Genomic DNA, 26,267 nt, shown 5'->3' with positions numbered 1-26,267 from the left:
TTGTGATAGTCAAGGGACATATAAAGAGGAAAAGGGAAAAGGGAGGGTTTGATTCAGGGCATATAACAAAGAGGTAGAACAGGATCTCACTTCTTTTACTGCTTTTCTAAGGCTCTATTGGCTCATTAGTAGTGAAGAGGTGATATACTGTAAAAGACTTTCCACCAGTCTTCCCTTCTCAGGTATTCTTTTGTTATAATTTTTGAAAATAGGCTGATTTACTTCTCCTATCAAGCAGTGAACCACATGGTCTCTGTTATGTCGAAACTGCTGAACTCGATGGGTAAGTTATTAAAAATGGAATAATTCAATTGGTTTTTAATTTATTTAAAAGTAATGTCTTTAGAAATAAGACTTAAACCTTGTTTATTACCTTCTTGGGAGACATAGAAGTTTAAATTGCAAAGTCCATAGTTAATTACTCTGCAGTTATTTTGAAACTGTCTTTTCTCTTAAATTTATTTTCTTTCAGAAACAATGAGATAAACATATATATTGGAATAACTTTACACAGAGACTCTTCAGTGAGATTCCTTAGAAGGTTTTTAAAAAAAGTTTTTGCTTGTTTGATTTCAAATGAGAAGGTTAGAGATCCAGAGTCCCTGAGGACTGATGTTACTTTAAAAGGCAACCTTTTGGAACTGTGTCAAATGAAGACATAGAAAAAGACAAGAGAAACAACATGATGCCGTTTTGATGTTGATATTAATTTAGAATTTAGTTATAGACCATATGGCAGTTCTGTTTCAGAGGATCTGTCTGTTGGCATAAAAACATTTATTGAATGCTCACATTTTAATGACACTATGTATTTGTGTTCTTTAGATGGAATTTATCATTTAATCTGTATAGACAATGAAATCAAGACTTAGAGAGGCTAGGTAATTTGCCCAAAACATCTGACGAATGAAGCCAGGACTCGAACCTGGCCATCTGACACCAGAGTCCATGGTATTAACTGGTGCCTTCCAAATTATTGCCATATTGAGCTATTTGAATAGTGCTTTAGTCTGTGGGACCCTATCCTGGTTTGGGCAGAACAGTTTAGACACAACTAAAACAGTCATGAGAGAAGCATTTATGGCATACATTTGAAAAGAGAAAAATTCTCAAATCAGTAATCTAATCTTCCATTTCAAGAACCTAGAAAACAGCAAAATAAACCCAAAAGAAGCAGAAGGAAGGAGATAATAAAGATGAGAGCAGAAATTGACTTGAAAAAAAAATAAAGAAAATCAACGACACAGAGCTAGTTATTTGCAAACATCAATACAAGTGACAGACCTCTAAGAATATTGATAAAGAAAAAAAAGAGAAAACACAAATTAGCAAATTAGCAATATAATGCATTAACAATGGAGATTTGGTATAGATCCTGAAGATGTTATAAAGGTAACATAGAAATACTACTAACAACTGTACACACATAAATTTGACAATTTAGAAGAAGTGGACCACTTTCTCAAAAAACTAGAAACTAAACACTTAATATGAAATAGGTAATTTAAATAGCTCAGTAAGTATTATGGAAATTGATTTCAAATATAAAGTATAAAAAGCTTTGAGAAAAAAATAGGGAGAAATCTTTGAAATCTAGGGCTGGCTAGTCAGATTCTTAGACTTGACACAAAAAACATAAATCATAAAAGGAAACTGTGATAAACTGAACTTCATAAAATTAAAAATTTTTGTTCCACAGAAGTGCCTGTTAGGAGGACTTAAAAATAAGTTATAGATTGGAAGAAATTATTTGGAAACATCTGTTTAAACAGGGACTTTTAGCTTGAATATATTTTTTAACAAAACCTCTTAAAACTCAATAGTAAAAAAACAAACCATCCAATCTGAAAATGGGCAAATGATATAAAGAGACATTTCAACAAAGAGGACATACAAATGGCAAATAAGTACATGAAAAGATGCTTAACCTCATTAACTACTAGGGAAATAGAAATTAAAACTACACTGAGATCTCACTACAGACCTATCAGAATGGCCAATGTAAAAAAGAGTGACAATTCCAAGTGCTAGCAAGGAAGCAGGGAAAGAGGATCACTCCTACTTTGTGGGTGGAAATGTAAAGTGCTACAATCACTCTGGAAAATGGTTTTCTAGTTTCTTAAAAACTGAACATGCAGCTAACATAAAACCCAACAATTTCACCCCTAGGCATTTATCCCAGAGAAATCAAGACAAGTTTGTACAAAAACCTTATGTGAATTTTTATGGTGGCTTTATTCATAACACCCCAAAACTGAAAACAACTTGAATATCCTTAATAAGTCAATGGTTGAATTGAAACTGTTGTACATCCATACCATGGAATGCTACTTAGCAATAAAAATGAGTGAACTACTGATACATGTAACACTCTGGATGAATCTTCAGAGGATGATGCTAACTAAAAATAGCCAATCCCAAAGGTCACATACAGTCTAACTCTATAAAAGTTTGCCTTTTGAAAAGGCAAAATTACTGAAATAGAGAACAGATTAGTAGTTGCCAGGTGTTAAGATGGGGTGAGAAAGGCAGGGAGGTGGATATGGCTGTGGGGCGCAACCTGAGGGATCCCGTGGTGACAGAAATGTTCTTTATCTTAACTATTTCAATATCAATATTTTGGTTGTGATATTATACTATAGTTTTGCAAGATGTGCAACTAGTAAGATGCAATTCTGAATATGGGGTGTTCAGTATGTTTTGGTATTGTTTCTTATGCTGAAAATCACTTTGAAGTTTATTAAGGTACTCAGATTAAGGAAGAGTGGGGAATGACACTGAAGGCATTAATCAGGAGTCTTGAAAAATACTCTTTAGAAGTATCAACAAGGCCTATGTGTGATTATTCTTCCCCCCTCTTTTTTTTTTTTTTCATATTTGAAGGTAGAAGTGAGATAGTGGAGAGGATCCTGAGGCGGTAACTCAAAATGATGATAAACTTTGATGAATGACATGATGTAGATCAGGGCTAAAGAACTAAGGCTATCTGGCTTTTTTGGTGTGACTGTTTCAGTTATTTGAACAGTTGTTTAAGTGGATGGACATATTGGCCCTTTAGCCTCTATAACACTTACCTCACTCTTGTCTGTTGAGCCCAGCTCAATTTCTTCTTCATCTGTGAAGTTCTTGACTATCTCAATTCCTATTCCTCTCTGCTCCTAGGAATCAGCAGATTTTTGATCAGTAAGATTACTTTTAAACAAACTAGCTTCAATTATACATCCAACTTAGTCTTTCCTGAAGAAATCTATTTTAGCAATGGATATTCTTTGAGTTGGACTCATATTGTCCTACATCATTGTGAAACTCATTTATGGAAGGTTAAGATTGGATGCCTTCTTAGGTACCCTCTTTTTGGCTCTCTAAAATGAATTATTTAATGGGTTTGCACAAAATTCTACACAGTGATATTTGCTTTTTTACCCACCATTTGTATCCCCCAAGAGGATAGTCATTCTCTTGGGGCAGCACTGAGTATTTTGGATGACTAAGGTGTGTATTTAATCAATATTTGTTGAGTGAACGAACATACCACTAAACATTTCCTTAAAAGATAGAGATCTGATAACTGATCTTAAGCTACAGTAGAAGAAAATTAGGTTGAATGCAGTGAGAAAACTAGGATGGCAAGCCCTTAAACACAAGATGTAAGTGATGCCTGTAGAATCTTAACTGCTGGCATTTATGAATATTAGAGAGCCGTCTGTCCAATGTATGTGTGGTCCCACCTACAAGAAGATGCCCAACTCACGTGACTTGCTGAGGTTGTTCGAATTGTCTATTTTAGACTTATGGGTTTCTTGGATTGATTCTCCAAGAAAATGAAAGCTGTATTCCTTTTTCCATTTAAATTTTAGCTACCATGAAATTTTCTATGATCATCTTTTGCAAGTAAAACTTCTATCTAGATAATAGATTCTGGAGTGATATTAGCCTCCTTTAGTTGGCAATTGTGTTCTTACTCTGAATGTGTTTTGTAACTCATGCATGATGTCTGAGTAGGTTCAAATAAAACCGCATTTATTATGTCCTCTGTTCTTTCAAACTGAAAAACAGTTCATTGTGTTGTTATAAAGATGTGCCATGGGTAGAATGCCAATGCTTAGGAGCCCAAGAAGCCCTGCCCATTTTCCTGAAACAGTGTGCAAAGTATGAATGACATTTAAAGGGGGGTTTCTGGGATCTCAGGTTTGGCTTTGTATGTGCTGCACCCATCTGATTGCTTTGGTAGCATGCTGTTGGGCTGTTCTGTATAAAAATTCATGTCATGTCAATAATTTCACAGGGAAACGAACCTAAAAGTCCGCCAGGCACTATCAGTTACTTCAGAACTTGGAGCAGATATTAGCAGACTTGCAAGATTTGATGGTAAGTATCTTAAAAAGATAAACAAAAACCTCAAAACCAAAAAGCAATGCAACAAACTAATTATCTGAGATCCAATTTGTGTTTCTTTTTATTTGGTGGAAGGACATAAAATTCTCCAGGCAACAAAGCCTGTAATTTTTTCTCACGCTGAAAAGAGTAAAAATGTTTGCCAAGGGGAGAATGGCTTTATCAGTTCATCATTCATTTCATGCTTGTTTTCTTTTTAGATGTAATTTCCTTCAATCCCATAATGCCCTTTACTTGCCCAATGTTGGCCTTCCTGGAGCCATATACAGACTTGCCGAGGAGGAATATTGGCCACCCTTTTATTTCTAGCTCTAGGTCTAACTACCCATTGATTTTCTGGCTCCATAACAAAGACTAACTACCAGACTTCAAACTTCATGAAGACAGTCATCCCGCCTCATGTATTTCTCTACCTTGCATGGTGCTTGGCATACTGTCTTGAAGATATTAGGTGTTCAAGAAGAATATTCTGATTTATTAATTAGTTGGTCATCTGTTGCCTTTGATTTCAGACCATGATTTTACTATCTCTATCTTCATACTATTCAGCTGGTCCCTTGATCTTTAATCTCTCTTGCCTCTTTTTTTCTACCTATGTCTTGTTCTATTCTGTTAATCTTATGTATTCATGGAATGACCTCCAGATGTTGTCCATTCTAGGGATAGCTGTGTTTATGATTAAGACACCACAGAGAAACACCATACTTTAAGAGAAAGGAAAGAGACACTGATTGTAGGATTTTAGGCACCATGATAGGCTGCAGAGAGAATCTTTGGAGTCTTCCTTTCATTCCTTAATGGTCTCTCGCTTTGCCTACTTGTCAGTCTGGCCCCAAATATTAGTTTATCCATTCAGATTGGCTTTATTTACTAATGAATTTTCATGAGTTTGAGACAGTCTTTTAAAATGTGTTTTTGGGGAATCCACTTAGGAAAATGTGGACAAGAGTCTTAGCATAATCACATGAGTTAAAGCACAGGCAAGTTTATATTGTAAAGTTTCTCCAATGCAGAGCTTAGAGCTTACATTGCCTGTGCTTTGCATTTGCTTGTAAAGTGTGTCTGGATTCTGTTAATATTTTAATTTCTCTTAGAGTGCTTTTATAACAGATGTTTATAGAAAAAATATTCCTCCAAATTGAGATTTAAGTCAGGGAAGTAGCCAGGAAACTGAATGGTCCAAGAAATATTTTGATTAGAATAAAACAAATTACACATTTTCTACCACATAGTTTTTTCAATGAAATTTTACTGTTATTTGAATCCAAGAGAAGTAAATTTTGTTCATGAATTAAAATACTTGCTTAAAATACCTCATCGAATATTTATGGAGTCCTAAAAGGGTCAGCTAAATATAATTTATTATTACTTATTTCTTTCCTGGCAGAATTGTACTTTAATATCTTTGTCAATCTACGAGGAGGTAGAAATTCATGATATTTGGTGTTGTTCACCATCAAAAAGCAGAACATGATTGTTACAATTATTTAGGTCCCATTCTTTCCTAGATGTTTGCCCAGATAGGCTACACTATGATGCAGTTACAAACAACCCTGCCATCTTAATGGCATAAACACAGTAAAGGTTTATTCTTGCTCATGTCACATTCTGAGTGAGTTGGGTGGCCTTTTTCATCATGGAGCCACAGTATCTAAACTAATGGCCTCTTAGGTCACTGCATCAGGCTAAGAGTAAGATGAAAGAGACTCAATGGCTTTTAAATTCTTCTTCCTCTCATAGTTCACTGGTTAACAATGTCACCTGGCCCTGACTTAACTGCAAGGGAGGCTAGGAAATAACAAATATGAATACTTGTTGAGCATTTACTGTCTCTACCACACCCTCCAAGATTCGTGGCCATGTAAGATGATGCCAGGATAATGCATAAGGAGCCAGGCTGGATTAGGTGGCTTTCTTACATGGAACTGCAGTACTGGGGCTAAGTATCCCTCTCTTCAGCGTGACTCCTTACACTCTCAATCCACCATACTCTGCTTACCTTCTTCTTCTTCTAGCACTTTGCACTATCTGGTACATGGACAATTCATTTATTTTTGAAGTTATTTATTGTCCATCTTTATCTGCTTCAGTGTAAATCTACACAAGGATCTTTGCTTTATTCACTGATGTATGCCAAGCTCCTAGAACAACATCTAGCACATAGTAGGTACTCAGTAAATCCCTGCTGAATGAATAAATAATCACAAGTTCCAGTGGAGGGCAGAGACGAAGACCAGCATCAGGCCGCAGAAAAGCATGGGAGGGCAAAGGAAAGGCCTGACATAAAGAGATTGGAAAGGGAGTGTGAAACCGTGGGGTGAAGAGAAAGGTTGCTTCCTGAGGTGGCTTTGTAGGACCAAGAAGGAGTGCTGGATCCTCTCCTCCTGGAAGGCAGGTGTCTGGGAGATGGACCATCTGTCATGGTTGTTTTAGAATGTCTTTACTTCAGATCCTTTCTGAACTAAGAAAATGGAACAAAGTAGCTCCAAATTTAAACCAGTACAAGTAGTACTGCTCAGGCTGAAAGCACTTCCTTCCCTAAGATTTTACAGATGAGGTAACAGGTCTTAAGAAGTTAAAGGACTTGCTTATATATAAAAATAGCCATTTAAAAATACTTCATAAAATTTACTTTTAAGATGTGTTAATAATTATTACTTGCTAGATATGACTTCAATTTGCTTCATACAGAATAGGCAACTCACCAAATCCCCAATGAATAATTGTTTTCCCAAATAAAGGCAGCACAGACCTCTCTTTTTTATGATTATATATACTTAAACTGTGGTCAGCTTTTCAGAAAACATGTAATGCCAAGTTCTTGAGTCTGTTACACTTCTGGGCTAAAATCCAGGCTTCTATTAAGTTTACTTTTTCATTTTAAAATCTTTGGTTGCATTTCAATCTACCTTAAAGTTCAAGGCAACAGGGTGTTTTGTGAGTTTATCCTAATAAATAGAAATATAATTTCCTGTTTCTAAGAAAGCATCAGAAGAATGAATAGATGAATTAAGGGAAAATAAATTAGAAACAATATACAAATTAGATTCCCCCCCAGTTAGCAGCCAAATTTAAAGACCAAGAGGATGATGCAAGATGTGGTATGGAAGTCTTTGATAGAATCTGGACAGTTAATAAACTCTAAATCTTTCCCATGATTGCTTTTGCTTTCCTGTGGCCTTCAATTTTTTTCTCCATCTGCTTCTTTCCAAGTCCTAATTTACACATTTCAGTTTTAATATCTTTGTTTCACACATAAACACACATTCTCGCATATTAGCCACTATCCGCACGTGGTTTTCTAACTCCTCCTTTTCACCATTCTTCTCTTTCCTTTCTCTAGTCTCTTACTGTTCTCATCTCACCTTCCTCCTTCACTTTTTATGTGATTTTCTTCACCTGCAGTGTCTCTTTTCTGTTATTCTTTATCTTTGTTTTCATCATTCTCTCCTTATTAATTAAAGCCTGTTTATTAAGCACCTCCTAAGTACAAAATGGAAAACAAAGTATGTAGAATTATAAATTATCTCTCCATATATTATCAAAATTCTTTTGATCCTTTGCTCCATGTTCTTTTTCTACTCCCTCTTTTGTGTCATCTTTATTCACCTTTGTCCTAATGAAATATCAATAGATTTCAGGTTTTCCTCTGATGATTTGAAAAAGACTTTCTTGCCTCGTGGGAATCAAAACCAGATATTGTATCTTTTAGTTTAAATTAAAATAGGATATCCGCATTGTGTATGTTTGGAAATGCCATGGCCAGTTTTGGCAACGTATAATCAATGAGGCAGATATGTGAGGGACACCCTTTACCATGTTCTATTTGTGCTACGTATATGTTTTAATTTGTGACTTCTGGGTAAATCTGGGTATGGCATTATATTTTGCTTCTAGTTACTGTGTGGTTTTTCTTCTGAGACTTGCCAAAATACTTTCTCTAGCACCAAATTACAGTTTTCTATCCTTGAATAATAAAAGCACATCCTCCAAGTATCTAAATACCTGAATTTCCCACTCCTGTCCCCGGAGAAGTTCCCACTGGGGTTTCCACGTTTTGGACACATAGAGTCAGAACTGAGTTGGGTTGAAAACTCAGGATGTCTCTGGTAAGTCTCTTTGTCTCCTCACTTTTGTATCTATATTGAAAGATAGTGTCTTTCTGGTGGGCTTATTTCTTTCGTGTATTCACCCATTCATTCAGCAAATGTATATTTAACACAAGGCGAAGGGATTTGTTAAACCTGGGATACAGTGGTTAATAAGTCAGGCCCAGTCCATGCTTCTATAGAGCTTATTTCCCAGGGGAGAAGACAGACTTGAGAAGGCTTATCCCTAAGGAAGCCTTTGATAAGGTAAAGGTCCTAAAGTTCTCAGGCCCTAAACACAATGTTGATATGTGAGCAAGAACTCACTGTGTACCCAGGCACAATGCTGAGTAATTTCACACATTATCTTATTAAACCCTTACAGCTCTTGAAGGAAGAGATTATTGTTAACTTAATTTATGGATAAAGAACCCGAGACCCAAGTAAACTGATTAACTTTCTTAAGGTCATATTGCTGTTAAGTGGAGAAGCTGGAATACAAATCCTGGACTTCTGGCAAAGCCTATTTTACAAAGGACACAAAAACCCAGGTTGGAAACTCAAGTAGAAAGAGAGCATTGGAGAGTTAGGGAAAGTTAGCACAAGAGCTTAGCTTCTGATTAGGGTAAGGAATAAAATTTTAAAATATTCTAAACCTAAAGGTACAAAATTAGTTACAACAGATCAAGTCCATCCAGGAAAAGGATGAGGTAATCATATTTTTAAAAAATAGCAATGATCTCAGTGATTTTGAATGTCAGGATCCCTGATGAGAGTTTATAGAAGACTTGGCCAAGTATAGACACCAGTGCACCCAAGAGAGTAGGGTTTTGGCAGGTAAATCCATTTATTTGAAAAGTTTTCACACAGATATTTTTATACATTTCAAACATCAGAAAAAAATGACTTAAAGTCTTTCGAATTTTGTAAGAAAAGATACATAACTTGATCTAATATTATAGATCAAATATAGTATAAAAAGAGATTGAGTGGGCCTTGATTTTCATGTTAAAATCTTATGGGAATTGAAAAGCCTTTGTAAACAAGTAACTGAAATACTTGTCAATTATTATTATGTAAACTGGACATTCTTATTCCTTGGGGAAAGCCCCGGATGTAAATTGTCCCAATGTGTTTAAGAATCTTTTGCATATTGTTAGTGACTGAACTGAGATCTGTTTTCTGCAACTCATGACAAGTTTACATATTTTGTATGACTGTTAATGCTGAATTCTGAATGAGGGAAAGGTTGACTTTTTATTCAGGAATCCTTGTGTATTTTGTGGTTCTTTCTAAAGAATAGCATGTGTGTAATTAAAACATGGAAAAATAAGCATCTCTCTTTGGTTAAAAAAAATGAAATAGCTTGGTTAGCATCTTGTGAGTTTTTTTGCTTACCAGATAGTTTTCCCATTCACCTGGGCAGGAGCACAGCCCAACAGCACAGCTGATATGAGGCATAGATTAACTATAGAAGGTGTGAAGAAAGACTTCCCTCTTTACTGCTGGTGCCGACATGGCCATTATGGTAGTAATGATGGATGGGCGAGCCTTGGTGGTTGAAGAATAAAGAAGCCTTAGAAAATAGGAAGGTGACCCTCTTCTTTCTAAGACAAAAATAAATATTTGTCACAATCATCAGGGCAAACAGTAGTGGGCAATGTCTAAAACTCTAAGAGACTGCCTAAAACACTAAGAAACTCTTGTCTAGAGAAATTCTTGAACAGAAATATTGATGTTTTATTTGCTGGATAATTTGTTTTATGGAAGAGTTGAAGTACAGATAATTAAGAACTATTTCTATTAGTAATAAACATAAAGAGATAAAGCCAGCTTCTCTGGAAAATCATAGAATATCCAGCACTGAGTTCCATTTTTATGATAAACTGCAGACTTTCACTTTGAGGTAAATACTTAGCTTGAGAAGTCTGTCAAGTTGCTGATTAACCAACTATCCAGCTAACTAAATATAGAATGCTTAGGAAGGTCCAGACTGAGATCTTGTAGATTTTATTCAGTATGGGTCTAGAGCATTTCTGTGTGATTATAAATTGGAAAAATTGCAATCTGCTTTCATGTCTTCTCTGCAGAGGGTCAAACAGATATGACTAGCTAGTTTGATTGTATTTACACTTCATTATTGACCTGACTTTTTTTTCAGATTTATTATTGCCCATTAAAGATGACTTTTTGCTCCAGTCATATATTCTATAAATGAATGTGAGAAATGATGTGATTTTTTCCTAAACTGTTTCCTCTTTGTCAAGCTGATCATTTTCTGCCTCTTTGTCTTCTCTGATTGAACTAGCAAAAGGAAGAAGTGTCCTAAGAGAGTTTTCTCCTCATTCTTGTTATGCTTCATGGCTAGGATTTCTTTTTGGTTGGTTTTAATGCACTTTAATGCTATCACCTGTCTTCAGTACTGTCAGATATACTTGGCTCCAGTCAGATTTAGGCCAAACTAAGCCCCCAGTTGTTCCTGGGCTATTTAGTTTTCCATTACTATCATGGAAATATACCCACTTTTTCCATTTTTCTTGGATATGCTCTAACATCTCTCTCATCTCCCAACCTGTCTCTTGAAATCATCTGAAATTTTTTCTATCTGTCTCTTCAACAAAGATCCTATTATGTAGATAGTATAATAGGTTATAGGAATACAGAGGTGAATACAGTGATCTCTTCAAAGAAGCTTGTTCATCCCTTTTGGAAAGTGGTACAACAGAAAGTGGGAAGCATGTGTTTTATGCTAATAGGGCTTAAAAAGGGGAAGCTGAGCACTTCTGATGATAAAAACAAACGTAGTTTGGCTTTATTCCCACCATTTTGTTTTGACTGGGCTCTGTATTTAGAACTTACATCACTGGGACCACACTCTTTGAGAAAGACTGAATTGGGGCTTAGCCTCCAAGAACCCAGGCAGAACCCCTTGGGCTTACTGCCTGTTCCTGTCTAGAACCACACCCTTGTTGTGAGGCCAGGGAGGAGCGAGCCAACATGTTTGAGGCTGTATTTGCCTCCATGTCAGTCTTTTCTTATGACAATAGAAATGATCAAATGAACCTGTTTTTTATATTCCTATTGGCAGGGATTGCGTATCATGTTGTTTTTGCCCAAAGCACATTTTTTTTTTTTTTTTTTTTTAAAGTGGCTAAGTTTGAAGCCTGAGAAATTGAGTCTTGGATCTGGAATCTATAATAAACTTTAAGCATTGCTGTCAACCTGTTATTTTATGTAGATTTTGCTGGTGATAGCCAAGTCAAGATTTTACTATTCAGAGTGAAAATTATTGATGAAGAAAAAAAAAGATATGAATTCAGGGATTTAGAAAAGGTCTCCTCATCTACAATGTAGTTGTCCAAACAAGTAGAGCCAGTTTAAATCAGTTTTATTTACTTTTTACTATCAGTGATAGGCTATAATGGAGCTAACCAGAATTCCGCCCCTTCCCTTGGCAAGGTTATTTGTCTTATCCAAATCCTCCTGCCAGCAGTCTTTATTTAACAGTGGGAAATAGGTTTGTCTGGGAAACTGCTAGTGAGTGCCTTAAGTGGGGAGGCTTCAGACAGAACTTTTGTTATATTGGAGAGAGACAGGTGGAGGTTGGAAAAGCAGTCCTGAGGCCATGAGTCCCTCATTCCTTTCACAGTTTTATTTGCTTTTGCTTTTTTAATGCAAGGTCTGTTTGTGATCTGGTTGGTCAAGAGTGACTGGCCACGTGGCAACTGGCTGCTATTACCTTGGTCTAAGAGTTTTAAAGGGAGCATCCTAGGGAGAAAGGGGACCCACACAAGAAGCCTCTTTCGTTCAGAAGGCAGCTTGGAGAGTGGATGGAGTCAGTGTAATATAGAGGATCTCTAGGCTTATGTGGTCCCCTTTCTCTTTAATCAGTGCTAAAGATACGGTCTTCTTTTTATTTTCCAAATGCTACGTTTTATGTTCCAACTTGTCCTTTTGACTTCTGATTAAATGTAAATGTATTTTTTCTTTGTTTGTTTTTGAGAGAGAGAACCTTGTAGGTAGTAATCTTACCTCCGACTCTGGCTTGAACCCTGATTGGATCTACCCACAGTTTCCTTTTTCATACCTCCTCTCTCTTTTCCTTCCTCCCTCTGTCCCTCTCTCCTTCTGTTCTGTCCTTTCGTGTCTTTGTACTTATGTATAAAAATTTAAACTTACCTGTTTGCAGTGGATGTGTATATTAATCTAATAGTTATGTTTTGTGACAGGGTCTGTGAAAGATTATTTCTGGTTTCTTTTTATATCTAGAGAACCCCCATCCTGAATGTATATTTTCATATTGAAATAATGGAACAAATTGATTTGTTGATTTGGAATGGGCTTGGCCTTGGTTTGGAATGAGTTTGGAGTTAAAGAAACTAGAAACATCTTCTGGTTAGTTAGGGGCAAGTTATATGGTGCCTTCCAGAGTCCCGCAGAACTCTTAATCTAATCAAGATAAGACACATAGAACAGCTGAAAAGAATCACACGCATTCTCAGACACATGTGGCAAATGAGGCACAGGTTTCTCTCTGGTGGAATACAGTAGGACCTCTGAAGTCTTGATTATGAGCTTTGAAAGATGGTTAACTTTTGTTATGAGACTAGAAGTATGCTATTTGAAACTGTCTAAAAGTTCACATTTAGCTCAAAGAGATGGAGAAAGAGAAATTTTTTGGACAGTCACTGCTTTATCTTTTCAAGAATTATTTGTTATAAACTAGAAGTAAAGTTTTTTTTTTAAAGGAAAAAATATCTCATGGATCCTAAGGTTTCTATTGTTGTTGTTGTTTTTCTATTTTTATTTGGACAGTACAAAAGCTATGTTTCAAATTAGTTGATGGCTTTCCATTTTTCTATCTCCCAGCTTATTTTTTCTAGCACAGTTCTGTGTATGTAATCCCATGCTGTCTAAAGGAGAAGGAAACTGTGGTTAAACAGTGCTGTGGGCTTCTGAAGAGAATTCTGGGTGAGATGTTTAGCGTTCTTTTTTAATATATATATTTTGCAGGGATTGTTGTCTGTGAGGCACCTAACAACAAGTTAGATAAATTCATGGGACTCCTCTCTTGGAAAGACAGCAAGCACTCCCTCAACAATGAGAAAATAATCCTGAGAGGCTGCATCCTGAGAAATACCAGCTGGTGTTTTGGAATGGTCATTTTTGCAGGTACAGCACATGACCCAGGGCCAGATCTATGGGAACCTTTCCTGTAGTGTACACAAGCACAGTCTACAATTCTCGACGTTCTGATGAGCACAGTGCTTTCATTTCACACAAAGTAGTGCTCCGGAGTTGACTTCAGAGTTGACTTCTGGAGTTGACTTCACCAGGAGAAAACACCATTGCTCTGAAAATAGTCCAGGCGGCCCCACTGTATGAGGAACTTCTGATTTCTTGATGTTATTCTTAAGGATGTTGGAGCTTTAATTAGACAGTGGGTGCTAGAATTAAGCTACTGCTTAATTTCTCTTTATTAACCCCATCTTAATCATCTTTGTCATTTTATCTATTAAGCAATCTGCCTTTATGGTGAGTAAGAGTATGAAAGAAAGTCCCTGGCTGTGCTATTAATTTTGTACTTTGCAGTGGTCAAGCAGACCTTTGGAAACGGCTTCTTGATCTTGTAATCATTTCTGTTTATACCCCATAGCTTTTTCCACTGTTTGTAAATAGGAGAGTGGGTTCTGGAAAGACTATGCATGATGGGGGTGGGTGGGGTGGGAGGAGGTGTCTCTTACTCTTCTTGCCCACCGTATTTCTTTTCTCTGCTTTATTTCTGTGGGCCCCAGGTGGCCCCTTCTTGCTAAGGAAGCTTACAGTAGCACCATTTCATAAAGCCACTCAAATTGTACTCATAGCTTCAATTGCCAGCCCTTGATTTTAAAAGTCCTGTTTATTGTGACACCAAATTAATATGTGTTTTGGGCCTGTTGACCATGTGCAATCAAAATGGGAATGTTTTTCTTAACTGACCTTCCTCAACAACAACAAAATGTTCGTTAAGGACTCAAGTGTTCCAAACCTAGAAACATTCTCCCAGCTCCTCTAAATACTGTCAGCTGTCAGTGTTAGCAGTGCTCTTGCTGCTTGGGGCATTGCCATTGTAAAGACTTGAGAAATCCCTAGAAATGAGGCAGTATATGTGCTTTTATGTTTTAGTCAGGGAAATAAACATATGATCATATATTTCTTTATTTGCATCTTCCTTACACTGAGAAAAAGAAAGCTACTTTTTGTATGCTTGTCCATGAACGTTCCTTTATCTTCCTGCTTGAAGATGAGGACATTTCTTGGTCTTTTGATGGGAAATACTCTCCTGATTTGCTTCTTGTCATCATAGAGATGGAGGTGCTTCATCCTTTGGATGGGTCATCTTTCGGATGGGATATAGCCCAAACTGCATTTCTATGATCTTGTTTGGAATGGCTAATTCAGGACTCTAGTTCAGCTGTAAGGTTTCATGCTAGGGCAGCTGTTGTGAACCACTGAGAGGTCAAGTTCTTATTCGTAAGGTTTCTCTCTGGGAAATGATCCGAAATGGCCCTTGCTCTTAAAGTTAAATTATTTTGAAAAATACATATTTTTTATTTCAGAAACATTTGACATAAGCAATAATAAGAATACATAATCATATCATTTTAAAGTTATTTACTTTTTTTGTTTGGCAGGTCCTGACACTAAACTAATGCAAAATAGTGGTAAGACAAAGTTTAAAAGGACAAGCATTGATAGATTGATGAATACTCTAGTACTATGGGTAAGTTACAAAAGTAGATAATATCATTAGTCATTGTTATCTTAATATATTTACTCTGTCTTCCTGGGAATTCTTTAAGAAGTCTACATTCTCCTTGTGGAGTTCGTTTTTGGGGATTTTGCATTTGAGACTCAGTTACACTGCCTTTTATTTTCTAGATTATGCTAATTTCTCAACCAGTGGTAGAATTTATCATGAGAGGTAGGTTACTGCTTATGGAGGTATTCATGGTCTTGCAAATTCCCATATCCCAAGGATTTGTTTTTGAAAAACCAAGCATAGGTTTTAAGGCAATTTGGTGTTTTTGTTGTTTTTCGTTTTGGGCCCTGTCTACATTACTTATGGTAGGCAGGGCCAGCTTCATGGGTGTGTGATTTGTATAACCACACAGGACCCCACACTCAAAGGACCTTATATTTGCTTATATTTGGTTTGTTGATCTTCTCTTGCCATCTAGAAATACTTAATACTTTTAGAACAGGGGATCCCACATTTTCATTTTGCCCTGAACCCTGCAAATTATGTAGGCGGTTCTGGTTATGAATCCTTTGAGGCCCAGGTCACAGTTCTCCTTCACAGAGGCTTCTAACCTCCTTAACCCATGATTATCTTTCTCTTATGAATTCTTTTTTCACTTGCGAAGTTTTTGACATGATCTTCTCTACTACCTGTTTACCAAAAACATTCAGATATTCCTTATATTCTATCCTTTTGTCAGTTAATCCTATGCTATCTCATACTGTTGATATATATCTAGTCTTTGTGTAATACTGCTTTGTCTGCTTGTATAGGGGTAAAGTTCGAAGACAATGACTTTGAAATATAAAGACTGTGACTTCAGACTATGTTTTTTTGTGTACCCTATCTATCACAGACTCGCAATCATAAAGAATCAGGGCTCAATATATATTTGCTTACCCAATATGTAATAGTTGGACTCTGAATAAGGAAAGAAGGAAATTAGTACTTGCTGTTCACAAAATATTGGGCAGGCTCTGTGTTTTACTTTCAGTATTACCCGCAGACCTAGGATTTTCTCCAGCAACACCAGTTCCCTTCATACAGAGTCTATGAGGCCAAGAAGAAATGCTCTTAAGGGGCTGTCACCCCACTGCCCCCAAGAATTCCTCATTTAAATAGCCCTGACTCCACTTCGGGGCATGCAGGGTGTATCTTCCCACCACAGAGCAAACTGACCCAATCTTTCATCCTAGAAAATGGGATGATTCACTGGGGAGTTAGGAGCCAAATCAATTCTTAAATTATGGCATTTAATGTCAATTATCACCAATTTTAATGCTCTAAAGTCATTAAGTTTAATTAATTTGTAGTCTCAGCCATTAAAGAGGATACTATGATATAGGTATAAAAGTCATAGAATTTTTAGGAATTCTTAGCCCTACTTGCCTCTAATACATGGTTTTCTAATATACTTTAAATCAGGCTTTCCCCAATCTTTTCTTCTTATATACCTATTCTTATATGCCCATATTATGGAATAATGAAGAAAGCAGCTCTAGAATTTCTGAATATTCTTTCTTGGAAGAATAAGGAAATAGAGGAAAATGCATTTCTATTCTCTTGCCCCACTCCTCCCTCAACATTGACTGGTCTCAGTTCCCAACATGTGTGACAACTGAACAAAGTCCCCACAACATCTTGTTCAATGCAGGTCTTATCATGTTCACTGAGTTTGTGGCCTTTCCTTTCCCAGGAAGGGTTATAGACTTACAGTAGATTGATCTTGTTGTCTCTAGTTGTTGTACCTACAAATATGTGCTTTTTCTTATGCTACTACTAATAACAATTTAAGAGTCTGCTAACCATTTTCAAGTTGCTTCCCACTTTTTTTTAATCCTAAAAGTAAAGTGTATATGTCATGAAGTATTTTAATTATCCTTATATTTCTTGTTGACCTCAAGTAAGGATTGTACAGCCAGATTTATAGCCAAGAGACTTGACTAGTCAGAAACTATTCTTTATCATTGATATTTTCTTTTGCTTTTATGCCTTGGGTGGCCATATAATTTATCATCCAAACAGGAAACCCTTGAAGGTGAAATGCAACATTATTACTATTGTGTCTGGACAATAGTTATGAACTGGGACCATCCAGGGCAAATTAGTGCATATGATCTTCTTTAATTAAGCCACCTAGATATATATGCTTATGACAAATGCAGGATGTGAAGTTGTTAACTGTGTGAACATAGTCTTTATTGTGCTTCCATTTTACTTTGTTTTTAAACTACAAAGTGGGGATAATGACTGTTCCCATCTTAGAAAGTCAATGGGCAAATTCAGTGAGAAAAATATATGTATTTTCTGGGTTCCTGACATAAAAATGTGAAACTTTATTTATATGATTAATGGTAAAAAAAGGTTTACATACTCGCTTTTTAAACAACTATTTCTTGGAGTTAGATGTGTCATTAGATCATGTTGATATGACTATTTTTAGGTTCAAGTTAACCTTAACCAGATTTCTATCTTATTTCAGATTTTTGGGTTTCTGATATGCTTGGGAATTATTCTTGCAATAGGAAATTCAATCTGGGAGAGTCAAATTGGGGACCAATTCAGAACTTTCCTCTTTTGGAATGAAGGAGAGAAGAGCTCTGTGTTCTCCGGATTCTTAACATTCTGGTCATATATTATTATTCTCAATACAGTTGTACCCATTTCTTTATATGTGAGGTAAGATGAGAGTTTATATTTTAATGAAATTATTTCATCAAAAGTTTTGTTTCTTATGATCATTTTTATTTGTTTTAAAATTTCAGCAGTGCAATAAATGTCTTGCTCTAACTGCTTAACGATCGGCAACATCTGTTACAAATGGGGCAGCTTACTTGTTTAATCTGTTTAACTTTTATGTTTTCAAATTATACTAAATGTGGTTAATTTTCTTCTTGATTTGATTTGGTTTCTTAGAAATGCTTTTCTTTGTAATATATGGACTACAGTATGATCTCATGTAACCTGATCAATTAGAATTGGGTAAATTTTGAGTAAGAAAAGGAAGAACATTTTGGGGAGATCTATAGAGAGGGTGCCTCTTTGCAACTAAAGATACATGTATTCAGGCCCTATTCTACCACTTACTAGCTCCATAACCTTGGGTAAGTGACATTGTCTTCTAGTGCCTCAGTTCCCTCATTTTAAAAATGAAGAAAATAGGGTAGGTGCGGTGGCTCACACTTGTAATCCCAGTACTTTGGGAGGCCAAAGTGGGTGGATCACAGGGTCAGGAATTTGAGACCAGCCTGGCGAACACAGTGAAACTCTGTCTCTACTAAAAATACAAAAATTTGCTGGCCATGGTGGCGGGTGCCTGTAATCCCAGCTACTTGGGAGGCTGAGGCAGGAGAATTGCTTGAACCTGGGAGGCAGAGGCTGCAGTGAGCCGAGATTGTACTGTTGCACTCCAACCTCCAACCTGGTTGACAGAGCTAGACTCTGTCTTAAAAAAGAAGAAGAAGAAGAAGAAGAAGGAGGAGGAGGAGGAGGAGGAGGAGGAGGAGGAGGAGGAGGAAGAGGAGGGGGAGGAGGAGGAAGAGGAGGGGGAGGAGGAGGGGGGGAGGAGGGGGAGGAGGAGGAGGAGGAGGGGGAGGAGGAGGAGAAAATAATAGTTCTATCTCATAGGACTGCATGAGGAATGAATATATACCTATAAAGCTCTAAAAATTCCTGACACATTATAAAAGCTTAATAATACTAGCTTTTCCTGTTATTATTAGTAACTATAAGTGAGTACATAAAGGAGTTAAAATATAGTAGGTGGTGCTTGTCCATTGTAAGATAAGAAGTATGATTTATAACTTTCTACTACAATTTGATCTGTTAGGACTAGATTTGGTTCTATAAGTTAGAGCTAAGGTGGTCTCTCTTTTTGCCTCTCTGTCTGTCTACACATACAAACATAACACATGCACACACACACACACACACACCTCTCTATATACATGTATATGAATGTGTGTGTGTGTGTGTGTGCGCACGCGCGTGTATTTGATAAGTCTTAGAAATTGGCCCTAGAGCCTATACCTGGGACATTCTTGATCCTAATCTAACAAGACTGAGCCAGACTGTCCCCAAAACATTGGAGCCAAGATGGGACTTCATTGTTTGACAGTTCTCATCATCAGTACTTTAGCAATACACAAAATCATCAGCTCTAAATCCTCCACTAATTTTTATGAGCCTCTTTATATCTCTCTTCAAAAACCTAGACATGATGAAGCGAGGCAAGTTTAATTACAAAATCCACCCTTGTTTTGGATAGTGGTCAGGAAACTGAAATGCCAAGTTGTGGGAAATTGACTTGCTTTTGTGGCATGTGGCCACAATACCACAAATTGCTTCGGGCCCTCTGGAGCTGTGGTCAGTGAGGGCTCTATTTAAACTATCTCCTACTGGCTCATCTTTGATTCTGAGGACCTCTCATGCTTGTATCCAATTATAAAGTCTGTAGTAAATCCTTCTCTTTGCCAGAAGAGCTACAGTAAGCTTTTACAGCATTCCTTTATGTCCTAAATGAATAATAAATGTGCATAGTGGCTTACCATCTGCACATGTGCAGTTACATATGTCCTCATGAAGGAAGTATATTCTGTATACTTTCTTTCTTTGAAGTACATTGGCATTTTCATTTAATGATTTGAAAGACTGATTTTTTTTTAGAGACCAAAGGTAGATTCTCCGGTTAGCATTCCTTATACTTCTAATGTGCCATGGTAGACAGAAAACCTATTCGTAATAGTCCAAACCCTGTTTCTTGTGTTGGTACTGCCACTAATAGCTGTGCGACCTTGGAGAAAGTACTTGGCTTCTCTGTGCCTTAGTTTGCTTGTCACATATGTGCTTCTCCAGAAAATAAAGGGATTAAAAGAATTAATTTCTGAGTTACTTTATCAAATAATACTACCTTACCTTTTGATAACATATATATATATTTGATTTAGCATAACACTTTATCACTTAAAAACTGCTTTCTTACGAATTCTTTTTTATAATTTTCAAAATGACTGATACTGTATAATATACCATAAAATATGATACCCTAAAAAACCATATGAATGCTTTTCTCTATTTTTAGCCTTTTATATTTTATACTTCCTTGTACTTTATCTAATTTATGTTGCCCAATAATCTTGTGAAGTAGGATTTCCTGAACTGCTTTCAAAATGATGAGAGGATTTGCTCAGGATTATGAGCTAATAAGGGGCAGAAGCATGATCCAAAACTAAGTCTTCTCAGAGTTGAGACCATGTTTTCATCTATCCCTAAGCTACATGTGATTTATTACTCAGAGAGGAAGTCAAAAGAAAAAAAGGAGTCTAGAGTTTTGTCTTGTTGTAAGGCATGGTATTGATGAAGATAAATGAGAGCTCTTCACTCACCAAATAAGTACAGTGATTCTGGTCTTAACTTGAGGGAAAAAGCATTTCAAGGAATTTCGGGTTATTCAGTCCAAAAGATTGAGACATAGAAACAGAGAACTCCCAGGTATTTCTGTATGGAATGATAAAGACCTTCTGCCAAAGCTTCCATTAGACTTTTGAATAGGTACAAAGAGTAAATTAGTGCCATATGTAACTTGAAGATAGAAATGCAGTATTTGCTTTGAGTTATTAACAATTCCAGGTGAGCAAGGGACATTTATTTTGGTAGGATTTTTCTATATGTCAATCTGTTTATCCATTGTGTTAAGACATGCCCAGCTACAGTTTTTTTTTTTAAATACATCATTTTAAGAAATGCAGCCATATTTTCCCAAGGAATTAGCTTTTGAGTATTGTTTCCAAAGTGATAGGAACTCATTTCTATGTTGTTTGTTTTGCCCGAGACTGGGTGAGATTATAAGCTCTTTTCTGTGAGTATTCAGGCAGAAAACACTAAGCAGCCTGACTGTGCAAACTCTAAATATTTTTCTCCTTTTCTCTGCTTTTGTAATAGAAAGAGCTGAATGTTCCACTGTGACTCTTCTGAATCTTATTTTCCCAAACAAAAACGATGCCCACTTTCTCTTCAGACTTTTCAGTTTTAGGAATTTGAATAAATTTTGAATAGTTCTATTGGCTTATACTATAACACAGAACAGTCGCGTTCTGTTTCATTCACTTTGCTTTAAGATTACAAGGAGCTACTAGACTTTCAGATAAATAAAAAACTTCATGATTTGTATTATGACCCTCATAATGCCATTCTTAAGTCCTGGTCTGCACTGGGTTTACCAAATCCCTGAGTTCTAGTCTTGGCTCTGTTGCTAATTACTGATGTGACCTTGGGTTAGTCACTTTACCTCTCTAAGTCTTAATGTCCTTATTGGTGAAATTAGAGTCTAAAGAGTTGAAATTCACACATTCAACACTGATTGGCTGCCTCTGACGGCAAGGCACTACTCCAGCCTATTATAAGTGCTAAGACTTTTTGAGTGAAAGGAATAAAGAAAATAAAGCCAAATCAGACCAGCTAGCAAGGAATTTACATGGAGGGCGGGGAGCGGTCATGGGGAGGATGTGGAAGAGTAACCCATACCTGAAAATAAGTAAATAAATAAACAAAGAGTGTGAGTTATGTATCTTAGTATCATATGATACTCTACATAGTCACAGTGTAACTTTAGGGAGAAAAAATGTGCTACCATTCAAATAGTTAAAAAATGAACTGGCACCATACCACTTTTGGGGAGGGAAACATAGGTATGTCATGTACTTTTAGAACTTGAAACAGAATTTAATAATCAGAAAGAATTTGAGAGTCATCTAGCCAAACTTTCTCACTTTACATATAAGAAAAACCAAGGCTTAATATCCACTAAGATCAGAAATAAGTTGTGGTTCCTGCTACTAACATAAGTATTTTTTACTCTTCTGGACATCCTTGTTAAAGTACAAAGAGATGAAACTGAAACATCCATGAATAAAATAAGATATGAAACTGAAATAAACCTACTAGAAAGGAAGAACACAGACAATAATATGATAGTAAATCTAGACAATCCATAAGAATAATCTGTAAAACTTTCAGTAGGATAGTTTAGTTGTGTCTGATTATGAAAGTAACATTAAAAAATTAAAAGATTTCTTTTAGGACAACAACAATTTAAAAACTTATCCTATCAATAGAAAGTTTTACACTCTGCCCTTGTATCCATGGGTTTTGCATCTATGGATTCTACCAACCATAGATGGAAAATACTTGAAAAATATAAAGGATAGTTCTGTCTGTACTGAATATGTACAGAGTTTTTTTCTTGTCATTATTCCCCAAACAATATGGTATAACAACTATTTACATAGCATTTACATTGTATTAGGGATTATAAGTGATCTAGAGATGACTTAAAGTATACAAGAGAATATGGATAGGTTATACGCAAATACTGTGCCATTTTATTTAAGGGACTTGAGCATCCTCGGATTGAAAGTCCTATAACGAATCCCCCACGGATTTGAGGGATGACTGTGATGTTCAAGAACAAATCTAAGGGGCTATAGTATGAACTTATGTGAAAAAGAAAGCAAAACTAAACTAAAGTAAACTAAAATTCTTTACTAATTGAGGTACTTTAAAAAATGGAATTCCTAAGATTTAACCTTCTTCTTGAAGTTATATTGATATTTATTAAATATCAGTTTTTTTCAAATAAGAATTTAACGTAGGCCTAATCAAAATTCAAACAAATTTTATATGAAAATTAGTACATCAATTCAAATGTTTACTTAGATGAATACATTGAATCTATCAGGAAAACTAAATGAGTGATTATAGTTAAGAATTTTTGGGCCGGGCGCGGTGGCTCAAGCCTGTAATCCCAGCACTTTGGGAGGCTGAGACGGGTGGATCATGAGGTCGAGAGATCGAGACCTCCTGGTCAACATGGTGAAACCCTGTCTCTACTAAAAATACAAAAAATTAGCTGGGCATGGTGGCGCGTGCCTGTAATCCCAGCTACTCAGGAGGCTGAGGGAGGAGAATTGCCTGAACTCAGGAGACGGAGGTTGAGGTGAGCCGAGATCACGCCATTGCACTCCAGCCTGGGTAACAAGAGCGAAACTCCGTCTCAAAAAAAAAAAAAAAAAGAATTTTTGAAAAGGAAGAGAATAAAGGTGTTTTGTTTCTTCTAGGTATTGCCAGTTACTATAAAGCTACAATAATGAAAACAAGATGCATTAAGTGTCATAGCAATGAATAAAATTGAAATCCATAAATCAATTGTTAGTGAGTATAATTTATTTGTGACATGAAAAGCATCCCAGTTTAATGGGGAAAGGATTCATTGTTCAACAAATGGTGATGAAAAATCATGTTTGGAAAACTTGAAATTTTCTCCTCATATACATCACGTACATCAGACTTTTAATTGCAATCACTAATTTCAGTTGGGATAAGGAATTAAATATGGAAAAAATCAATAAAAACAAAAAATATAGATATCTGTATAATCTTGGCATAGAGAAGGCATATCTAAACAAAACTACAAAAACACAAAGTAAAATTTTGATAAATTTGATGCTCTAGAAAGAGAAAACTTCATATAAAAAAACTGGAAAGAAAATGAAAATACAATCAGCCACCTGTGGCAGTGCATGCAGTCCCAACTACTCTAGAAGCTCTGAGAGGTGGGGGGATTGCTTGAGCTCAGGAGTTTGAGGCCAACCTGGGCAACATAGCAAGACCCCATCTCTAAAAACAACAACAACAACAATAACCAAAAAAAAAAAGGACAAATGGCTGGGTGTGGTGGCTCACACCTGTAATCCCAGCACTTTGGGAGGCCGAGGCTCATGGATCACCTGAGGTCAGGAGTTCACTTTACCTCTCTAAGTCTTAATGTCCTTAATGATGAAATTAGAGTCTAAAGAGTTGAAATTCACACATTCAACACTGATTGGCTGCCTCTGACGGGCAAGACACTACTCCAGCCTATTATAAGTGCTAACGCTTTTTGGGTGAAACCACATCTTTACTAAAAATATAAAAATTAGCAGGGTGTGGTATTGGATGCCTGTAATCCCAGCTACTCAGGAGGCTGAGGCAGGAGAATCACTTGAACCTGGGAGGTGGAGGTTGCAGTTAGCTGAGATCATGCCATTGCATTCCAGCTTGGGTAACAAGAGCAAAACCCCATTTCAAAAAAAAAAAAAAAAGAAAAATGACAAATAATAAATTGAATAAAATATTTGCATTTTTTTGGCAGAATTAATAGATTTAATATGTATAGAATTTTTACAAATCAATAATAAATACACTGATAGCAGAATAGGAAAAGTAGGCAGATACTACTAGATAATTCCAAGAAGCAATGCCACTGGCCAATAAAATTTGAAAAAAGTGTTAAACTCATTAATTAAAAAATGCAGTAATCAGTAGTGACATACCTTTTGAACTTGCTATTGGTAGAAGATAATTCTTAATAATTTGATGGTTGAAACTTATGTTCTTATGATGTTTTTGGAAATCTATTTGGCATTATGTATGACATTGAGCATTGAGAGAGTTCATACACTTGCCACAGAAATTCTGCTTCTAGACCTGGAAAGTCATAAATGATTACTAGAATGTGACACAACATTCTTTTCATGGTGATTGGGCAGAATGGTATGACAGCACACTCCTGTTTTCACCCAGTATCTATTATGGTTTGGGTCTGTGGTTCATGGAAATATTATTTTCTGTCTTTTGTTTGATGTGAAGCTACATCAAACTGTGTATTGGAGAGAAAGTTCTCAACAACACATTTATTTAGATCAGACATTTGACAGATATCTTTAAGAATAATTAATTTCCCCTACCACAGGATTCCCCAGTTCCCAGGCCACAGACTGGTACAGCAGGAGATGAGTGGCAGGCTAGCAAGCAGAGCTTCATCTGTATTTACAGCTTCTCCCCATAGTTTGCATTACTGCCTGAGCTCCGCCTCCTGTCAGATCAGTGGTGGCAGCATTAGATTCTAACAGGAGTGCAAACCCTATTGTGAACTGCTCAGGAGAAGGATCTAGGTTGCGCATTCCTTATGAGAACCTAATTCCTGATGGGTCTGTCACTTTCTCCCATCAACCCCAGACATAATCGTCTGGTTGTAGGAAAACAAGCTTCAGGCTCCCACTGATTCTGTATTATGGTGAGTTGTATAATTAGTTCATCATATATTGCAATGTAATAATAGAAATAAAGTGTATAATAAATGTAATGTGCTTGAATCATTCTGAAACCGTCCCCCTTCCCCTGATCTGTGGAAAAGTATCTTCCACAAAACTGGTCCCCAGTGCCAAAAAGGTTGGGACTGCTGCCATATCATATAGGAGGAGACACAAACTTATATGCTACACACTAAATCTCCCCTGCACCTGTTTAATGTAGAAAACCATGAAACATTCCCTAACCTTTATCCTAAGCTAGCTTATTTTTTTATGATGCTACAGGAAATGACTTGGAAAGGTTTATGAACAGACCTTTCGGTTTGCCAGAATCTGTTAAGGAGCTTCTGAAGATCACTGGGACCTAGGGACAGATCTTCCTCTAAATACACATTTAGAGGAAAATTCGCATTTCTTCTAAGCCCTGAAGACTTTGGCAGACTTCTTATTTTGGCAAAACAATGTATGTTCTGAAACTAATGCAGCATTTCTTTTTTTCCCCCATTTTAATGGGTGACAGTATGGAAGTAATTCGTCTGGGACATAGCTATTTTATAAACTGGGACCGGAAGATGTATTACTCTCAAAAAGCAATACCTGCAGAAGCTCGGACGACCACACTCAATGAGGAACTGGGGCAGATTGAGTACATTTTCTCTGACAAAACGGGTACCCTCACTCAAAACATCATGACCTTTAAAAGATGTTCCATTAATGGGAGAATATACGGTAAGAGAAACTACCTTTTTCTTAAGGATATTGTTTAAGAATTGCTTGAATAACTGACACCATTAAAAGAATTTAAAAATCCAAAATAATCTCTGGCTATCGTATTAATATGGGCACCATCAGCATCTACCATATATGCTTGGCAGA

At 36.5% G+C, this 26,267-nt stretch overlaps 1 protein-coding gene and 1 long non-coding RNA gene across 5 annotated transcripts in view; one reads left to right on the top strand and one right to left on the bottom strand.

Moving 5' to 3' along the window:
- Positions 1 to 24,782, bottom strand: part of LOC118144841 (uncharacterized) — a 49,048-nt gene extending 24,266 nt beyond the window's left edge. Inside the window, exons 1-3 of the long non-coding RNA XR_004729671.3 lie at positions 24,633 to 24,782; positions 9,882 to 10,090; positions 3,075 to 3,158 (exon numbers count right to left, since the gene is read on the bottom strand). This is a non-coding gene — a long non-coding RNA (uncharacterized LOC118144841). The remainder of the gene's footprint in view (positions 1 to 3,074; positions 3,159 to 9,881; positions 10,091 to 24,632) is intronic.
- ATP8B4 (ATPase phospholipid transporting 8B4 (putative)) overlaps positions 1 to 26,267 on the top strand; it is a 272,389-nt gene that overhangs the window by 122,014 nt on the left and 124,108 nt on the right. For all 4 annotated transcript variants that reach the window (XM_078334229.1, XM_054239635.2, XM_017976839.4 and 1 more), the window contains 6 exons: positions 213 to 283; positions 4,286 to 4,368; positions 13,497 to 13,655; positions 15,158 to 15,246; positions 17,747 to 17,943; positions 25,912 to 26,120. In XM_078334229.1, the coding sequence (XP_078190355.1) occupies positions 213 to 283; positions 4,286 to 4,368; positions 13,497 to 13,655; positions 15,158 to 15,246; positions 17,747 to 17,943; positions 25,912 to 26,120 (808 nt within the window). The remainder of the gene's footprint in view (positions 1 to 212; positions 284 to 4,285; positions 4,369 to 13,496; positions 13,656 to 15,157; positions 15,247 to 17,746; positions 17,944 to 25,911; positions 26,121 to 26,267) is intronic.

The sequence above is a fragment of the Callithrix jacchus genome, chromosome 8 (assembly GCF_049354715.1).
Source record: "Callithrix jacchus isolate 240 chromosome 8, calJac240_pri, whole genome shotgun sequence".
Taxonomy (NCBI): domain Eukaryota; kingdom Metazoa; phylum Chordata; class Mammalia; order Primates; family Cebidae; genus Callithrix; species Callithrix jacchus.
This window is presented reverse-complemented; position numbering and strand designations above follow the sequence as displayed.